At 44.8% G+C, this 13,852-nt stretch overlaps 1 protein-coding gene across 1 annotated transcript in view; it reads left to right on the top strand.

Annotated features, from left to right (window-relative positions):
* Nucleotides 1-13,561, top strand: part of LOC104613651 (usherin-like) — a gene marked incomplete at its 5' end in the record, with an annotated part of 193,364 nt that extends 179,803 nt beyond the window's left edge. The window contains 8 exons of the mRNA XM_010284111.1: nt 473-682; nt 2,510-2,748; nt 3,342-3,559; nt 5,588-5,764; nt 6,748-6,831; nt 8,469-8,713; nt 10,907-11,140; nt 13,472-13,561. Coding sequence (XP_010282413.1) covers nt 473-682; nt 2,510-2,748; nt 3,342-3,559; nt 5,588-5,764; nt 6,748-6,831; nt 8,469-8,713; nt 10,907-11,140; nt 13,472-13,561 — 1,497 coding nt within the window. The remainder of the gene's footprint in view (nt 1-472; nt 683-2,509; nt 2,749-3,341; nt 3,560-5,587; nt 5,765-6,747; nt 6,832-8,468; nt 8,714-10,906; nt 11,141-13,471) is intronic.
* Nucleotides 13,562-13,852: the final 291 nt, after the last annotated feature.

Below are 13,852 nucleotides of genomic sequence, written 5' to 3'. Positions count from 1 at the left end.
TTAATTACACAAATGGTTTTTGATAAATAAGATTATACATCCTTCCATATGTTTATTCACTCCTTGATGAAAGCAAAATTTAATTTTCATGCAGATTTGTTGGAGAGTGTGTTTAATAAGTGCTGAGTTTTATGTAGTCTGCAGATCACTCTGGTTTTGGGAAGCTGACAAAATCAGTAGGCATAGTTCATAGAGACATGTGGTTTTTAATCAGGCCTAATTCAAGCTGCTAAATTTTGAAATCTTGGAACTGAAACCGTTGCCTTTGTGCTCATGCAATAAAGCAAATGTTGTTGTGAAAAGAAATGAGAGATGCTGATTTAACCACAGTTTTCAATGGGCTTTATTTATATTATAGCTTACTGAAAATGTTGCCGAATGATTCATACATTAACATTTTTAAGAGGATATGGATGCTTTGTAGACTTGAGTCCTCTGCTAACAGGTTCTCTATTATTTTTGTGTGCCAAAGGTGTGGTCAGTAAACTCAGCGGGCCGGACATCAAGCGGCTGGTCCCGCTGCCGGACGGGCCCTGCCCCTCCTGAGGGCCTGGGAGCTCCCCTCTTCGACACAGTGGCATCCACGGTGGCCGTGGTGAATATCAGCCCCCCTCTTAAGCCAAATGGGGTGGTCAGTATCTACAGACTGTTTTCTAATGATACCAGAGGGACTGATGTGGTGGTAAGTATTGTCAACACTGTTTCCATACTTCCATTTGAGTTTGTATTTTCTAGCTTTAAGAGTTTTGTTCTTACAAGCTGCTACTGCTGGTTGCAGACTGTCTTTCTCTCCTGCTCTGCAATGCTCTCTTCTGGCCAAAGGACCACCAGCGCTTTCACCCACCTAAATGTTGTGCTTCTCAAGGAACTATGCTCATCATCAAACCCTTCTCACGTGGTGATGATGTGCTGCGACAATGTGATGCGAATCAGAGTATTGCTCAGGGATGGCTAACCAGCCAAACAAAACACTTCCAGAAAGCTCCTGACAGTCCAAATGGTGCAGGTGGAAACTGCAGCCAGTAGGTAACGGTTGTGCGCTTTGGATAGCCTATGGACTTGAAGTTAAGAATATGCTGTATATGCGTTTCCCTTCAAAGAATTTCTTGTTGGTAAGAAGTATTTCATGGTAAAGCCCTGAATAGTGCAAGTAGCCAACAACTTCTGTGTTTGATGTCTCAACCTAGACCAGGTGCCCAGAAATGACTGGTCTCCCCTTAGGAAACCTGTAGGGCTTCATTAGAATTATAAAATAAAGAGATGTGGAGAAAGGCTAGGGCTGTGGGAGATGCCTTGGAACAGTTACCACCAAATCAGTGCAAAATACTTTGAATACTTTTTGTCTGTAACACTATCTGTTTTTTACAAGTAGGTAAATATTTGTATGGGATTTTTTCCCTTGTCCTGTCTTGCTCAGCTTGGAAGTGCTAGGGACACCTTTCCAAGTCAACAATCCTTTCTGTGAGCTTAAGCTGCCTACCAATTGCACGTTACGCGCTTATTCCTTCCAGTGCAATTGGCTGCGTTCGTGTCTGATTCAGCCAGTTCATCTTGTTGGTGTCTGCGTGGCCCTCCATTTCCATCCCCTCACACCTGCCATGTTGCTGGCCCACCTCTGGCTCTGGCATCAAGAAGTACCAAGTGCTTCCCTTTGCTTGCTTGACTCTTTCCTTCCTGTTTTTTTTTTTTTTCGGCTGCACTCTGCTGAATCACATGCTGCCAAATGGGAGCAGATGTTGCCCCTCGTTGGTGTCTTCTACATATTTTTATTTCTTTGGCTTAAGAAGCCGTACCTGCAAATGACTGCAGCAACGAGGTGAAGTGGCAGTTCCTGCGAGCGCTTTCAGAGCAAGGACACAGTTTCCTTTTCCAGAACTGCCAGGTCTCCCTTGCTGAGCATAGGTGGGTTTCCTAACAGGCTCGTCCAGCACCATGGCCATTTGAATGCAGAGCAGCATCGTGTTGGCCCTCAATTTAAAGGTACCTACCAGAGAGCACATTCTCCTGTCTGTGAGTAAACTGACCCAACCAGACACATTCGTATCACTCCGGCCAATGCTGTCTCCTGTACCCATGTTGAGTAGCTTGTGAGATGTGCATGAGTATTTGCTAGCACTTGAGTACATGAGTATTTGCTAGAGTTATTTTCCAAATTAATTTATTTTTGCTTCAAGTATCGCTTATCCCAGAGTTTCTCCTTAAAGGTTTTCTGTTTCTCTGCTCCTGAGAATGACATTTGCAAGTTGACACACAGTGGTCACAGCTCAACTCAAGACATCTGTGAGGTCACTGATGGCATGGTCTTCTCCTTTGAAGCAGTGCCCTTTAACTTCGTAATGGGAGAAAAATGAGTGCAGAGTTCCCAGTACACCACAGTTGCATTAATGTCAGACTTAAGGGACGTGCAGAACCTTCTGCCTGTCTTCTTCTGGAGTTAATTCACCTCCATAACTCCTATTTTAGTACTTGTGGCTTGAAGTTGTGACAAGTTCCCTCTTAATTTTTATAGCTGTCAGAAGGGACTGCCACCAGGCAGACAATACACGGGCTAAAACCTTTTACCACATACTCCATTGGCGTGGAGGCCTGCACCTGTTTCAACTGTTGCAGCAAAGGACCCATGGCCCAAATCACCACGCAGCCTGCTCCACCCTCGGAGCAGCCTCCCCCGCAGATCCGCACTGTGACCTCCAGGAACGCCTCTTTCCAGTGGAGTGCCCCTCAGTCACCCAACGGCATTGTCACCAGGTAGGAGCTGCCACCCAGCTGAAACTGCCCACCTTGGCTAGGGGTGGTGGCAGAACTATCTTACTGGACATGAGCTGGAATCCCTGGGCTGAGAGCACCAGACGGTTGTGACACCCATGCTTCTCCTTCCCAGTGTTGGTGGTGATATTCCGTGTGGCCTAAATGCCATCTGGGAGGTGTTCACATGGAACAATTGCTTTTCTCCTGAGCAGGATATTGGGGGGGATGAAGGTGGAGAGGATGAGTTGTTGTGAGTGGAGGTAATTGCCTGACAGCTGTTGTTGCACAGCCAAAAAGTTGTGAGATCAACTGTCAGCGAAGATGCAGCTGCATCTTGTAGTTACTAATGCAAATCCAGACTTGCAGAAGTGAGCAGCAAGGTAGCAGGCATCAACAGTTTCAGTATGAGTGTGAGTAACGACCACAATTGCTCGTAGGCATCTTAGCTGGGGCCAAAATCTCCAAGAGAAAAACTGGGATGACGTCCATTCTCTTCTCTGGTAGCCAGACATACAGCAATTAGCATGAAATGTATGGTTGGCTGTTACACTAGTAAGGCTCTTGATTAATCAAAACCTCAACTTTCTTCTCAGCTATGAGCTCCACGTGTATATGGCTTGTCCACTGAACCTACAGCCGGCAGTGAAGGCTTGCAGTCCTGGCCCAACTGAGGTGAAGTATACAGGAAAAGGCCAGAGTGCCAACGTGTCCAACCTCGAGCCTTACACAACTTACAACCTGCGAGTTGTGTCTTACAACTCCGTTGGCAGCAGTGCCTCAGAATGGATTGGTTTCACTACAGAAAAGGAGCGTGAGTATGAGAAATTGTTCACCGATCAGCAATACCCGTTTATGATGGACAGGGCTGCATAGCACCAAATGACTTCTCCACCTCTGTGAAAGATGATGTCCCCAGAAACCTGCTCTCCTGGTCACTGTGCCTCTGCTGCCCATTCACTGAGCTTCTGCTCTGGAGCTTGACTTCAAAAATATTTCTTTGCTGAGAATCGGCAGCAAAGCTGCAGAACAAAAAATGTTCAAGTATTACCAGAAAGGTGATGAGTAGTAATAAATACACTGATACAAATAATCCCTGGGAAAAGTGAGTATCTTGAAAGAGACCTGGTGATTCTTTTCAGGAACAATCTTACTGTCCTAATTCATGCCACACTTCTGCCAGAGCTCATAAGAGTTTTTTCCTTGGATGTCACCTGAATGACGGGATCCTTGTGGACAATGAAGTAAGAATTCATTGCTACCTATCAAACCACCACAGGCAGTACTTTAAGGCCATGTGGTGGTCTGCATGGAAATATAACATGCAGGACCTGTGCCTACAGTCAGAATAGATTTTGCCATCAAAACTGAATTTGTGCTAGTCTGGCTACAGCACTATAGATATTTTTAATAAAAGCTGATGTTAGAGTCATTCCATAACAGATGAGATGGGCATTTCGCCTCAGCCTGCCAGGTCAGGGCAAAGAGGATGTTCACTTTCTATCATATAGTCTCGTGTCAGGATTTCAGAATCACCTTTCTAAAAATCCCTTTTGCATCACTCTGTAGTTCTGCCTGGTAATTACTAAAAATGTATCTCTCATCTGCTACATCCTTAGCTGAAATTTTCAGGTGGAACAGCCCCAGACTTTCTTTAATGTCACCGCTGGAAAGAAAGAAAAAGGTCCTTATCAATAAAGCTGTGTCTTATTAAATTGCAAACTAAAAAGCTGGAACATTATAATGAACTTTTAAATGGAGAAAATTCGTAATGAACTGGTGAGACAGAACGCAAGATTTTTAAATCCCTGCCCACTGGGTCTGCAGCCCTCTTCTTTCAGTGTTGCTTTCCTTGCCTTGCTGACCTTTTCACACCAGGTCTCCTGAGCCACTCTGAGTCACTCCAAAAGTCTCCCACCTGCAAGGCTTGCTTTAGTGGCGGTGGGCAATGAGCAGCAAAGTGCAAGTGGACAAGCAGCTTTCTCATGAACAAACCAGCCTATACTGGGCACGTGGCTTCATGGCAAAGCCACAAGAAAGGACCACCTCAAAGAGGGCAGATTTAGGCTAGATCTAAGGAAGAAATTTTTGACAATGAGGATGGTGAAACCCTGGCACAGGCTGCCCAGAGATGTGGGAGATGTCCCATCCCTGGGAACATTCCAGGTCAGGTTGGACGGGGCTCAGAGCAACCTGATCTAGTTGACGATGTCTCTGCTCACTACAGGGTGGTTGGACTAGGTGACCTTGAAAGGTCCCTTCCAACCCAAAGATTCTATGGTACACTTAAATGAAGTCTTTTGCCAGCAAGCTGTTGAGCCCAGCTGATGGGCTTCCTCCCTGAAGTGAGTTCTGAGTTTCTTTTCTCTCTGCCTGCCATCTGCTCTTGCTTTTCTGAAGCCCAATGTTTTCATGTATGTGCATGTGTTAAAAGATGATATTGGGCAATTTCTTGGGGCTTGCAAAAGAGTCCTCTCCTTGGCAGTTTGGTTCCCACAGCCTGGTATGCTGCAGCTGAACTTGCACAACCTCCTGTGTCTCCCTGTCCCCCACTGTAAGCTGGAATTTAATTTATACAGTTGTAGTGTCTGTCCCACATACACAAAGGCAAAGGAAGGGAGTTCTAGATCTTTAAAGATATGAGATGTTTCTGCTTTCTCAGTGTAGAGGCTGGCATGCTACAGCAGCTTTCTCTTTTCTCCTTGTATCTTCCCTACTCATACACGTGTATATGAGAGAGGGAGTGTATGCGACAGAGCTTTTTATCATGCAGGGTCTCTTTGCGCTGTATAACTCGGTCATGCCTGTTGGCTAGAAATGAGCTTTTTTCCTTCTTTTGCAGCACCTCGGTACACGGCTCCATTCTCCGTTGTCAGCAATTTATCTACCATCCATATAGACTGGAGTCGCACTTTTGTACTGAACGGCCGCCTGAAGGAGTACGCGTTAACTGAGAGCGGGCAACGCATCTACAGTGGCTTTGACACTGAGCTGTATTTGCCAAGGACATCTGACAAAAGTCAGTTTCAATTTCCTGTAGCTTTCTCTCTGTGAAAGATTCTTGAGCTAAATTAATATTGTTTGCTAAACTTAAGAAAAACTCTCCAAAGCCATCCCAAGCTAAGAGCACAGGAGTGTACTACAGACACACTGACGTGCACCTAAGCAGATGCTTGAAACAAAAATGCGTGGAGCTAAGCTTCCTCTTAAACATTTCACCTGACTGAGTGAGACTCCTCTGGCTCTTTGTGAGGGTTGAGCTTTCCCAAATCCTGGAACTGGGTTGCAGTTCCACCCTTCAGGGCTACACTCTGGGAAATGCACGGAAATCTTCAGCTTCGGAAAAGACTAGGGCCTGAATTTTTCTTTAAACAAAGCTAAGTCAGTAGCTCTTGGACTCCGACCTGTTTTGAAATTTCATTTCTCTTTCGGAAGCTTGCAGTCTTTAAAATAAAAGGAAACTCTGTCAACAGGGGAAAAAAGGAAAAAAAAAAAAACAAAACCAAAAACCAAGAAAAATGTCTTCTGTTTTTAAGGTGTTGGGTTTTTTGTATTTTAAAGGATGCTGTAATTTATTTTTTACTTTCCTGCAATGATGCTAATACATACTTCTTTTTCTCAAACATTCTTAATGTTTTTATATCAGTCATGAATGGAATATGAGGGATTTAGAACAAAATGATGAATAAATTGAAAGTTGACAGCTACCTGTCATTGGAAGAGGGAGGATTGGGTGGTGAAAGAGGAACATAATTTGTAGCAGCGTCACAGTGGTGACTAACTATGATCTGCCATGGTTTGTAGTTTAGAAGTTTAATACCCATGTATAAGGGATTCTGAAGCTCTGATCTGGGACTCAGGTGGGTTATGATGGGCTACGTGCTATGCCCACCTTGGGTTTTCTCAGACCTGGCCATCTCTACTGATGGATCATGGTGACAAAGCAGCACCTCCAAAATTTGATTTCTCTTGCCGACAGTATTTTCTAACCTTTTTGCTCAGCCTTTTTGTTTCAAGTGACCTGTATTACCGATGAAGGGAGCGCCATGACACCGGTCATCAAGTACAGCGCTGGAGATGGAGTTGGTAAATATGTGAAAAATTACCTACCGCCTCTTGATTTTATGTGTTTGTGGCAGAAATCCGATATGTCATGCATGCCAGACAGGATGGCATCTCATTGCAGGATCAGGGGATACCTTCGTGTTTTTAGGGCGCGAGGTATGTAGGCAATGTGCCTCTTTTGCCATGGGTGGCTTTCTGTTTGTTTCCATCATGATCAGCTTCAGATCCCTTCTCCAGATGTACAAGTTTTTGTCTTTTATTTTTTACACAATATTTTCTCCAAAATGTAGTGCTTTTCCACCCTAAATAGAATCTGCTCTCTTCCAGATCTTATTTCCAAATTTAAGACTAACTTGAATTCTAATCCTGTCATCCCACATTCCTCCTCGGTCTGACAATGACAATACATACCCTCTCTCCTCCCTGCATCCCACCCACCCCTGCTCCTTTCATATGACCAGCCAGCCTCTGCAGTTTTACCTGGGATGTGTTCCCCTAACCAGTTTATGAGAATGTCATACGAGATGCTGTCAGGACCCAGTTTATAACACCTGCTGTTTCCCTTCTGTCCATGAGGCCTTTGCCTGTTTTGTGGAAGAGAAGGAGCTTGGTGTGATGGAATACCAGTCAGTTGTTGCCCAGTGAGTAGTAGATGCCTACCGATAAAAAGTTTCAGGATTTTATCTCCATGGTTTTCTGGGAAGCAAAGCTAAACTCAAACCATTACTAACTAACTGACATATTGGTTTTAATTAATCTATTTATTTTTTGAGTTGCCTCTTGTTCAGCTTCTTAAAATAGGTGGGCCTTGTCTTTGCATTACTCTTTACACTGCATTTCCCTTGTATCCCTTTTCATTGTCTCACTCCATCCTCCTGCAGAATTTCGGGCAAGGCTGCTGTAAAGGCATTATAAAATGTTCCCAGTTACTCTGCATCCGTCACCTTCCACAGTCTGCTCCTTTTTTCTTTTGATTGTTGCTTGTATGCAGACTGTATGCAGACTCAATCAGCACCGCAGGCAACTTGCAGCAGAGGCTTGCAAGCGAAAGTGATGGAAATTCCTTAGCAAAGAGTCTGGGTTCACGTGTAGGATTGCAAATAACCAGCAGATCTGTCACTGAGATTTCTTACACTTGTGTTGTGTATGAGCAAAGCCAAAGGCGGGGAAGGACGAATAAGATGTTTCATGTTGCTTTCTTTTGTATTAATTTATCACCCATTTTGGTTCAGTCTTCCTCCCTCTCTCTTCTTAACTGCACAGGCCTGCCTGCTGGAGAGAATGTCCTCTGTCTGTACCGCTCTGAAATTACTGTAGTCATTTCCACTCTTCAAGGTTACTTGGAGAACCCTTTTTTTCTCGCATTCCACCTCCACTGCCTTCCTTTCTCAAGAGCTGCTGATGCAGTGGTGATTTCCAGCCTGAGCAGCAATGCCAGAACTTTTAAGCAGGGTCTCTTGAGGGTAGTAAGCTTTTTATTATAGCCCGCTAGCATATTGAACCATTATGCCACCTTGAACATAAGTGCAAATAAGCACATGACGACAAAATTACTTAAATTTCTGCCTAATTTATTAGCAAGGGAAGGGATAGCATATTGTTAAACGTTTTCTGAAATAACATTCCCTTTCTCCCCTAATTCCTCTTGATTTTTACAGGTCTGATCTTGACAACACCCGGAGAGAAGGACAAAGCGGAGTCCAAACGTGCGAAATTCTACGACGAGTTGTGGTTTGCAGTGCTGATGGTAGTTCTAGGTTTGATCCTCTTGGCTATTCTTCTCTCCTTAATTCTTCAAAGGAAAGTCCACAAGCAACCCTATGCACGAGACAGACCTCCTTTGGTTCCGCTCCAGAAAAGAACATCACCAATGAGTGTGTATTCATCAGGTGAAACCCACCCGGTATGTTTGGTAAAATGCAAGGTTGTGTAGCCATCATGCTATACTTTTATCTGTCCCCCCAAACACACACGCAGAGTTTTTCTTCATTCTTCCACCATTGTCTTGCACTCTTGGTTACCAAATGAAGGCTGTTCAGCGTAGGAAAAGGGCTGTCTGGTACCTATGTGGGCACAGAGAGCCAGGCTACAGGTGCTTAGTCCAAAGAGAGCCCTATGGCACCTGGTCTGCAGGCCCTGAAACGCTTCTGATGCCTGCGACAAACTTTGGATCGGGATCCACAGAAAATGCAAGCCACTGACGTCACCTGATGTTAGCTGACCTCTGCAATAGAGCTGAAAAGGCCTTGGCATGCTGTGAGAAGGTAGGTGATAAAATGTGCTTTTTGGAGGAACCTTTCCCGTGTTCCTAGCCACCTGTTGTGGGTGGCTAACCGGGATCCATCTGACAGTCTTTGTCAGGTATCCATGAAATGTGCCTGCAAAAAGCAGGACTTAGGGAGAGGCTCTATTTCTTTCTAGTACCCAACCACCACCCAGCTGGACTGCTCTACGACGAGCTGCATGCCAGGAAGGTTTGGGGGAGAGTGAGTGCAGCCAGGAAAAAGCTAGGGACCTTCACAAAATGTGTGTGTGCATCTGTGCACACAGAGCCACAGTGGGACCACCGGAGAGGTGGGACAAGGACTGCTGGGGAGTGAAGGCTTTGTATCATTTTTATTATGACAAGTTATAATTCTGAAAAGAAAAAAAAAAAAGCAAAAAAAAAAAAAAAAAAAAGCCCCCCCCCCCCCCCACCATGTTCTACCATGTAGCAGAGTAGTAGTGATATCCTACCTTTGAGGAAAAGCAAAACAAAGAAATAATGGCAAGAGAACTGAAATGGGAGCAGCAGTGCCTTCCATTTCTGTGCTTCTTCCCAGACACAGGCCGTGAGATGATTCTTCTTGTCACTTCTCAGCTTCTCTTTCCTGTGAGCTCCATCAAGCAGGATAGTGACTCGTGCATCCTTCACGCATTCAGTTTCTTCTTGTCTCTGTGCCAAGAAGCTGCATCTGTGCCTCAGTGAAGGAGCTCTTGGAAACAATGGCATTTCCAGTGTGCCCCTTCTCCTGGCAAAGGCTAAGAGCATAAGAAACTTCTTTTTTTTGATTCATGGTTTTGATTCCTTTTCTTCTACAGTCTGTCACATTGTGTCGTTCCTCTTGACTTTAAAATGCCTTTGCTGCTGGTGTGCCTGCACAATTCCTTTCCATATTCCTGCCCCTTTTTTTTTTTTTTTCCTTTTTCTTTTTTCCAGAAGCTCAGGGAGTTAATAGAAAGGAAGATTCTACAGTGCATCAGTTGAAGGACTGACTTAATCTAAGAAGTTAGGACAGAGCTACTATGAAGCAGCAAAATCGCTTGCATTTTACAATTGTTAGTGAGCTCATGTGGCACGCGATGCTGGCTGCCCACATGGTACTTGATGACCAGTTAAATAGTGCCTCATCTCTGCCACTTCCACAACTCCCCCGCGCTCTGCTACGCTGCTCCCCTTCACAGAGCTGCAGCTAATTCACACCCTCTGTAAGGAACAGCCTGTACCTGCATCGCTCCTTGCCCTGCCCTAATGCTTTTCCTCCCTCTCTTTCATCTCAGTTTGAGACCATTGCTGACACGTCTGATTCATCGAGCAGTGTCACTCTCAAAAGTTACACAATGCACTTTGAGGTAGAGTCATTAGCTTGCAGAGACGCAAGATGTGTGATGTGCCAGATGACTCAAAGAGCATGCAGGAAGGCATCTTACATTGCATCATTGCATGTTTCTCCTGGTGGGCGAATGTCTTTTCCCTGATCATGATAATGCAAAAAAGGCCTTGCTGTGTAAGTCTGGGCTATCATTCTGGTAGTCAAAAATCTTTGGACCTCTGCCTGTTGGCTACTTTAAAAAAAAAAAAAAAGAAATTAGGGAGAGGAAAAAAAAAATCCTGTTTTACAGGATTGGGTTTTTTCCTTTTTAATGAATATGATTGTCCTACAATGGGGAAAGGTCCTTTTTATTCTTTTTTTTTTCTCTTCTGCTCAAAACCGTGCATGATTCTTGAAGCATGGGTTTCTCTATTCTTTTCCACTCCTGCTTTGGTTTCGTTTGGATAAAGCGTTTGAGACCATGCCTTTTATTTTTGATTTATTAGTTTGTGTCTTCCTCGTAGGGGCTGGCAGATACAAAAATTCCAGGAGCTGGTTCTCCCATGAGCAACCGCAGTGTCCGTATCGCATCTGGGGCAAGGAGACCAAGTCAGAGCCAGCTAAGTCGCACATATTCCCAGGCCTCTCTTCACCGCAGTGTCAGCCAACTGCTTGACCTTTATGACAAAAAGTCTCCTGTCGAAGAATCACCTTGGGATGCCATTATTCGCAGTCATCGCACTACTGGCCGTGGCTTGGTAAGGACTCTGGTTCCTCTGTGATGCTGTTGTGTGTCAGCTGCTAGTGATTTGTCTGTTCTGTTGGAATCATGAAAAGGTCTAAACATCAAAAGCTGATGGAGATACAGCCAGAAGACCTAGAAGGCCATGTTTAGAGATTAGATCCTCAAAATCCTTCATGCCAGCTGGTCTTTTCTGGAGCTGCAGGTGATCACACACTGCTGTCATAGGGTGCGAGGGATCCACCCGTCTATGGCTTCCATTGAAACCAATAACTAACTCCATAGTCTACCAGGGATACGCACCTTGAATTCCCTTCTATTTGGTCAACTCATATGCTTTTCTCTCCATGCATTTCAGGAAATGTACATGTGTGAGGAGGAATGTCTTGGCACCCTTCACCCACACAGTGCTAGGAGGAGGAGCTTGTGCTCTAGTGACTCATGTTCTGTGACCTTGGACTCAATCACTGCTTTGTCCTTTGCTCAGTCACAACGCAGAGATCACGTGAATGCTCAGAGCTTCTGCTGTTCGTAACAAATGACTTCAAACTGTGCCCACAGGTTACGGAGTAGGCAGAATATCTGTCTCTTAATATAGGAAAGGACAGGATTGGCTAGTGTCACCAACATGGACCTGAACACACAGATACAAGAAGTTACGATTCTCAAGTCCAGGACAGTAGCAACTTACCTTTCTCTTTGTCACCAGGAAACAGGCTTAACCTCCACTTCCCTGGCTTCCACACTTCCCCGAGCAAATGTGTGGGAAGGGGTTCAGGGACCAGCGAGAAATGGGCATGTGCTCCCAGAAAAAGCTGATTAATAAGGTTCCTAAAAAGGGGACAGATGGGGTGAAGGGCATGTGAGGTAGTAACAAAGTTAGCTGGAGCGTACAGTTACCATTGAGTGGGTCTTGTCCAAAATGCAAGACGAACTGGAGAAGGATGGTCTGGCCCATAACCAGACAGCTTCCTTGGGCTTTCACCAAACAGCTAGAAGGGATGGAATGTATAGGCATGCCACAGTATGGGGCTGCTGCTACCGTTGCTGCTTTAGACTGTAACAGCAGGGCCAAGGAAGCCGATAAGGCTTAAGATGACAGTGATACTTAGCTCTAGGCCTAAACCCCCACAGGTAGAGGTTAACCTTCCAAGCCTGCTCACTGCAGCTCAGGGACTTCCCTAGTCAGCAGTATTGGGACTCAGCCTTGAGTCATTTTCTCAGCGATACCCCATCCTCATGATTTAGTTCCTTGGGGACTAACAAACAGCCCACCCAGGGTGTACCGCTGTATGATCTCATGGGCCAAAAGAACAGCTTCCTGATGCAAAGAGAGGAAGCTCTTGCTCTAGCTGCTTATCTTGTGCTAACGCCATGATTTGGTTTAGCTTGCAAGCCCCCCCATACACATGCTGGATGTTGGCATGTTAGAACTGGTTTACAGAACAGTTTCAGAAGTGGTAGGCGCAGGAGAACAAGAACTTCCTCTCCCTTTTGGTGGCAACCAACCAACCCTGACAGCATGAGCTGCTTTTTAAAATCAGCAGCTAGATAGACAAAGCTGGGATCTTCTGTCCACCCTGTGTATATTGCTTTATATTTCCCTGAACCTGTCTCTGCTTCCATGCTGCTCAGCTCCTGTCTTGCAAACAAACCTCCTGTAATGCTTTTCATGCAGTTCTTCCCTTTATTAACTCAGCAGCTTAGGACTGTCAGCAAGTTTTGTTCACCCCTTTGTCCATCTTGCAAATTAATTAATATACTGAATGGTTGAAGTGGCCCAGGCCACATCTGCAGTAACAACACTGCTGGTGAGCTTTTCATGCTATGGAAACAGCAGCTTTATTTCTCTTCTGCTTTCAACTCTTTCTCTGGCTCAACGCATGACTTGTCAAAAGAAGTTCAGACCCTCCTTCAGAAGCTTAAAGAACAAAAATCTTACTAAAGTCATAGGTGATGGGGTGGTTTGTTTGTTATAGAAAACAGAAATGTAGTCATGTATTCTTTTTCATATCTCCCAGTTCCCCATCACACTGTAACAAACACTATTGTATTTACCATCTGTCATATATAAAAAAATTTTTTTTTTTAACTAACTCATTGCTTACTATGAAAATCTAGTTGGTTTAGATTCAGGTGCTTGAATGCTTTAGCGTCTTATCTCATGCTAGAAGGAATAGGAAAACATGTAGAGAGGTAGAAATGCACTTATTTATGAAATTCACTTATTTATCTGACTGTTTCAGAACCGTCTTTTAGGGGGTGGGAGGAAAGAGAAGTGAAGGACTTGCCTTTAGGCTGGCACAGCTCTGGCTTACATGCCTTTTTTTTCCCCCCCGCCTAACAGTATGTAGATGAAGAAGATCTTGTCAATGTCATCAAAGGCTTCAGCACAGTCACCAAGGAGCACACCACATTCACCGACACCCACCTCTGAAGGCCACCTTCTCTGGAAAATGGAAAACGGGTAACTTGCCAAAAGCAGCTTGCGTGGCCTTTGCGGGAGGGGATAGGGCTGCTGTTTCCCCACTCCGAGCCCTCTAGTTAAAAGATAAAACCGTCTGTTGGGAGGGGATGTGGCAGGGGTAAGCTGGCCTTTTTTTTCTACCATCTCTTTAACATTGTATGTGTGTGCACTGACACCTCAGAAAGGTAACAGAACAGTTAGAAAACCCCTCAGTCAGTCAGTCAGAGGGTAGTGGAAGACTCTGGAAGTAGATCTTTGTCC

This window comes from Phaethon lepturus, unplaced genomic scaffold, assembly GCF_000687285.1.
Source record: "Phaethon lepturus isolate BGI_N335 unplaced genomic scaffold, ASM68728v1 scaffold12113, whole genome shotgun sequence".
In the NCBI taxonomy this organism is placed as follows: domain Eukaryota; kingdom Metazoa; phylum Chordata; class Aves; order Phaethontiformes; family Phaethontidae; genus Phaethon; species Phaethon lepturus.
Note: the sequence above shows the minus strand (reverse complement) of the source record. Positions and strands in the feature narration are given on the sequence as shown.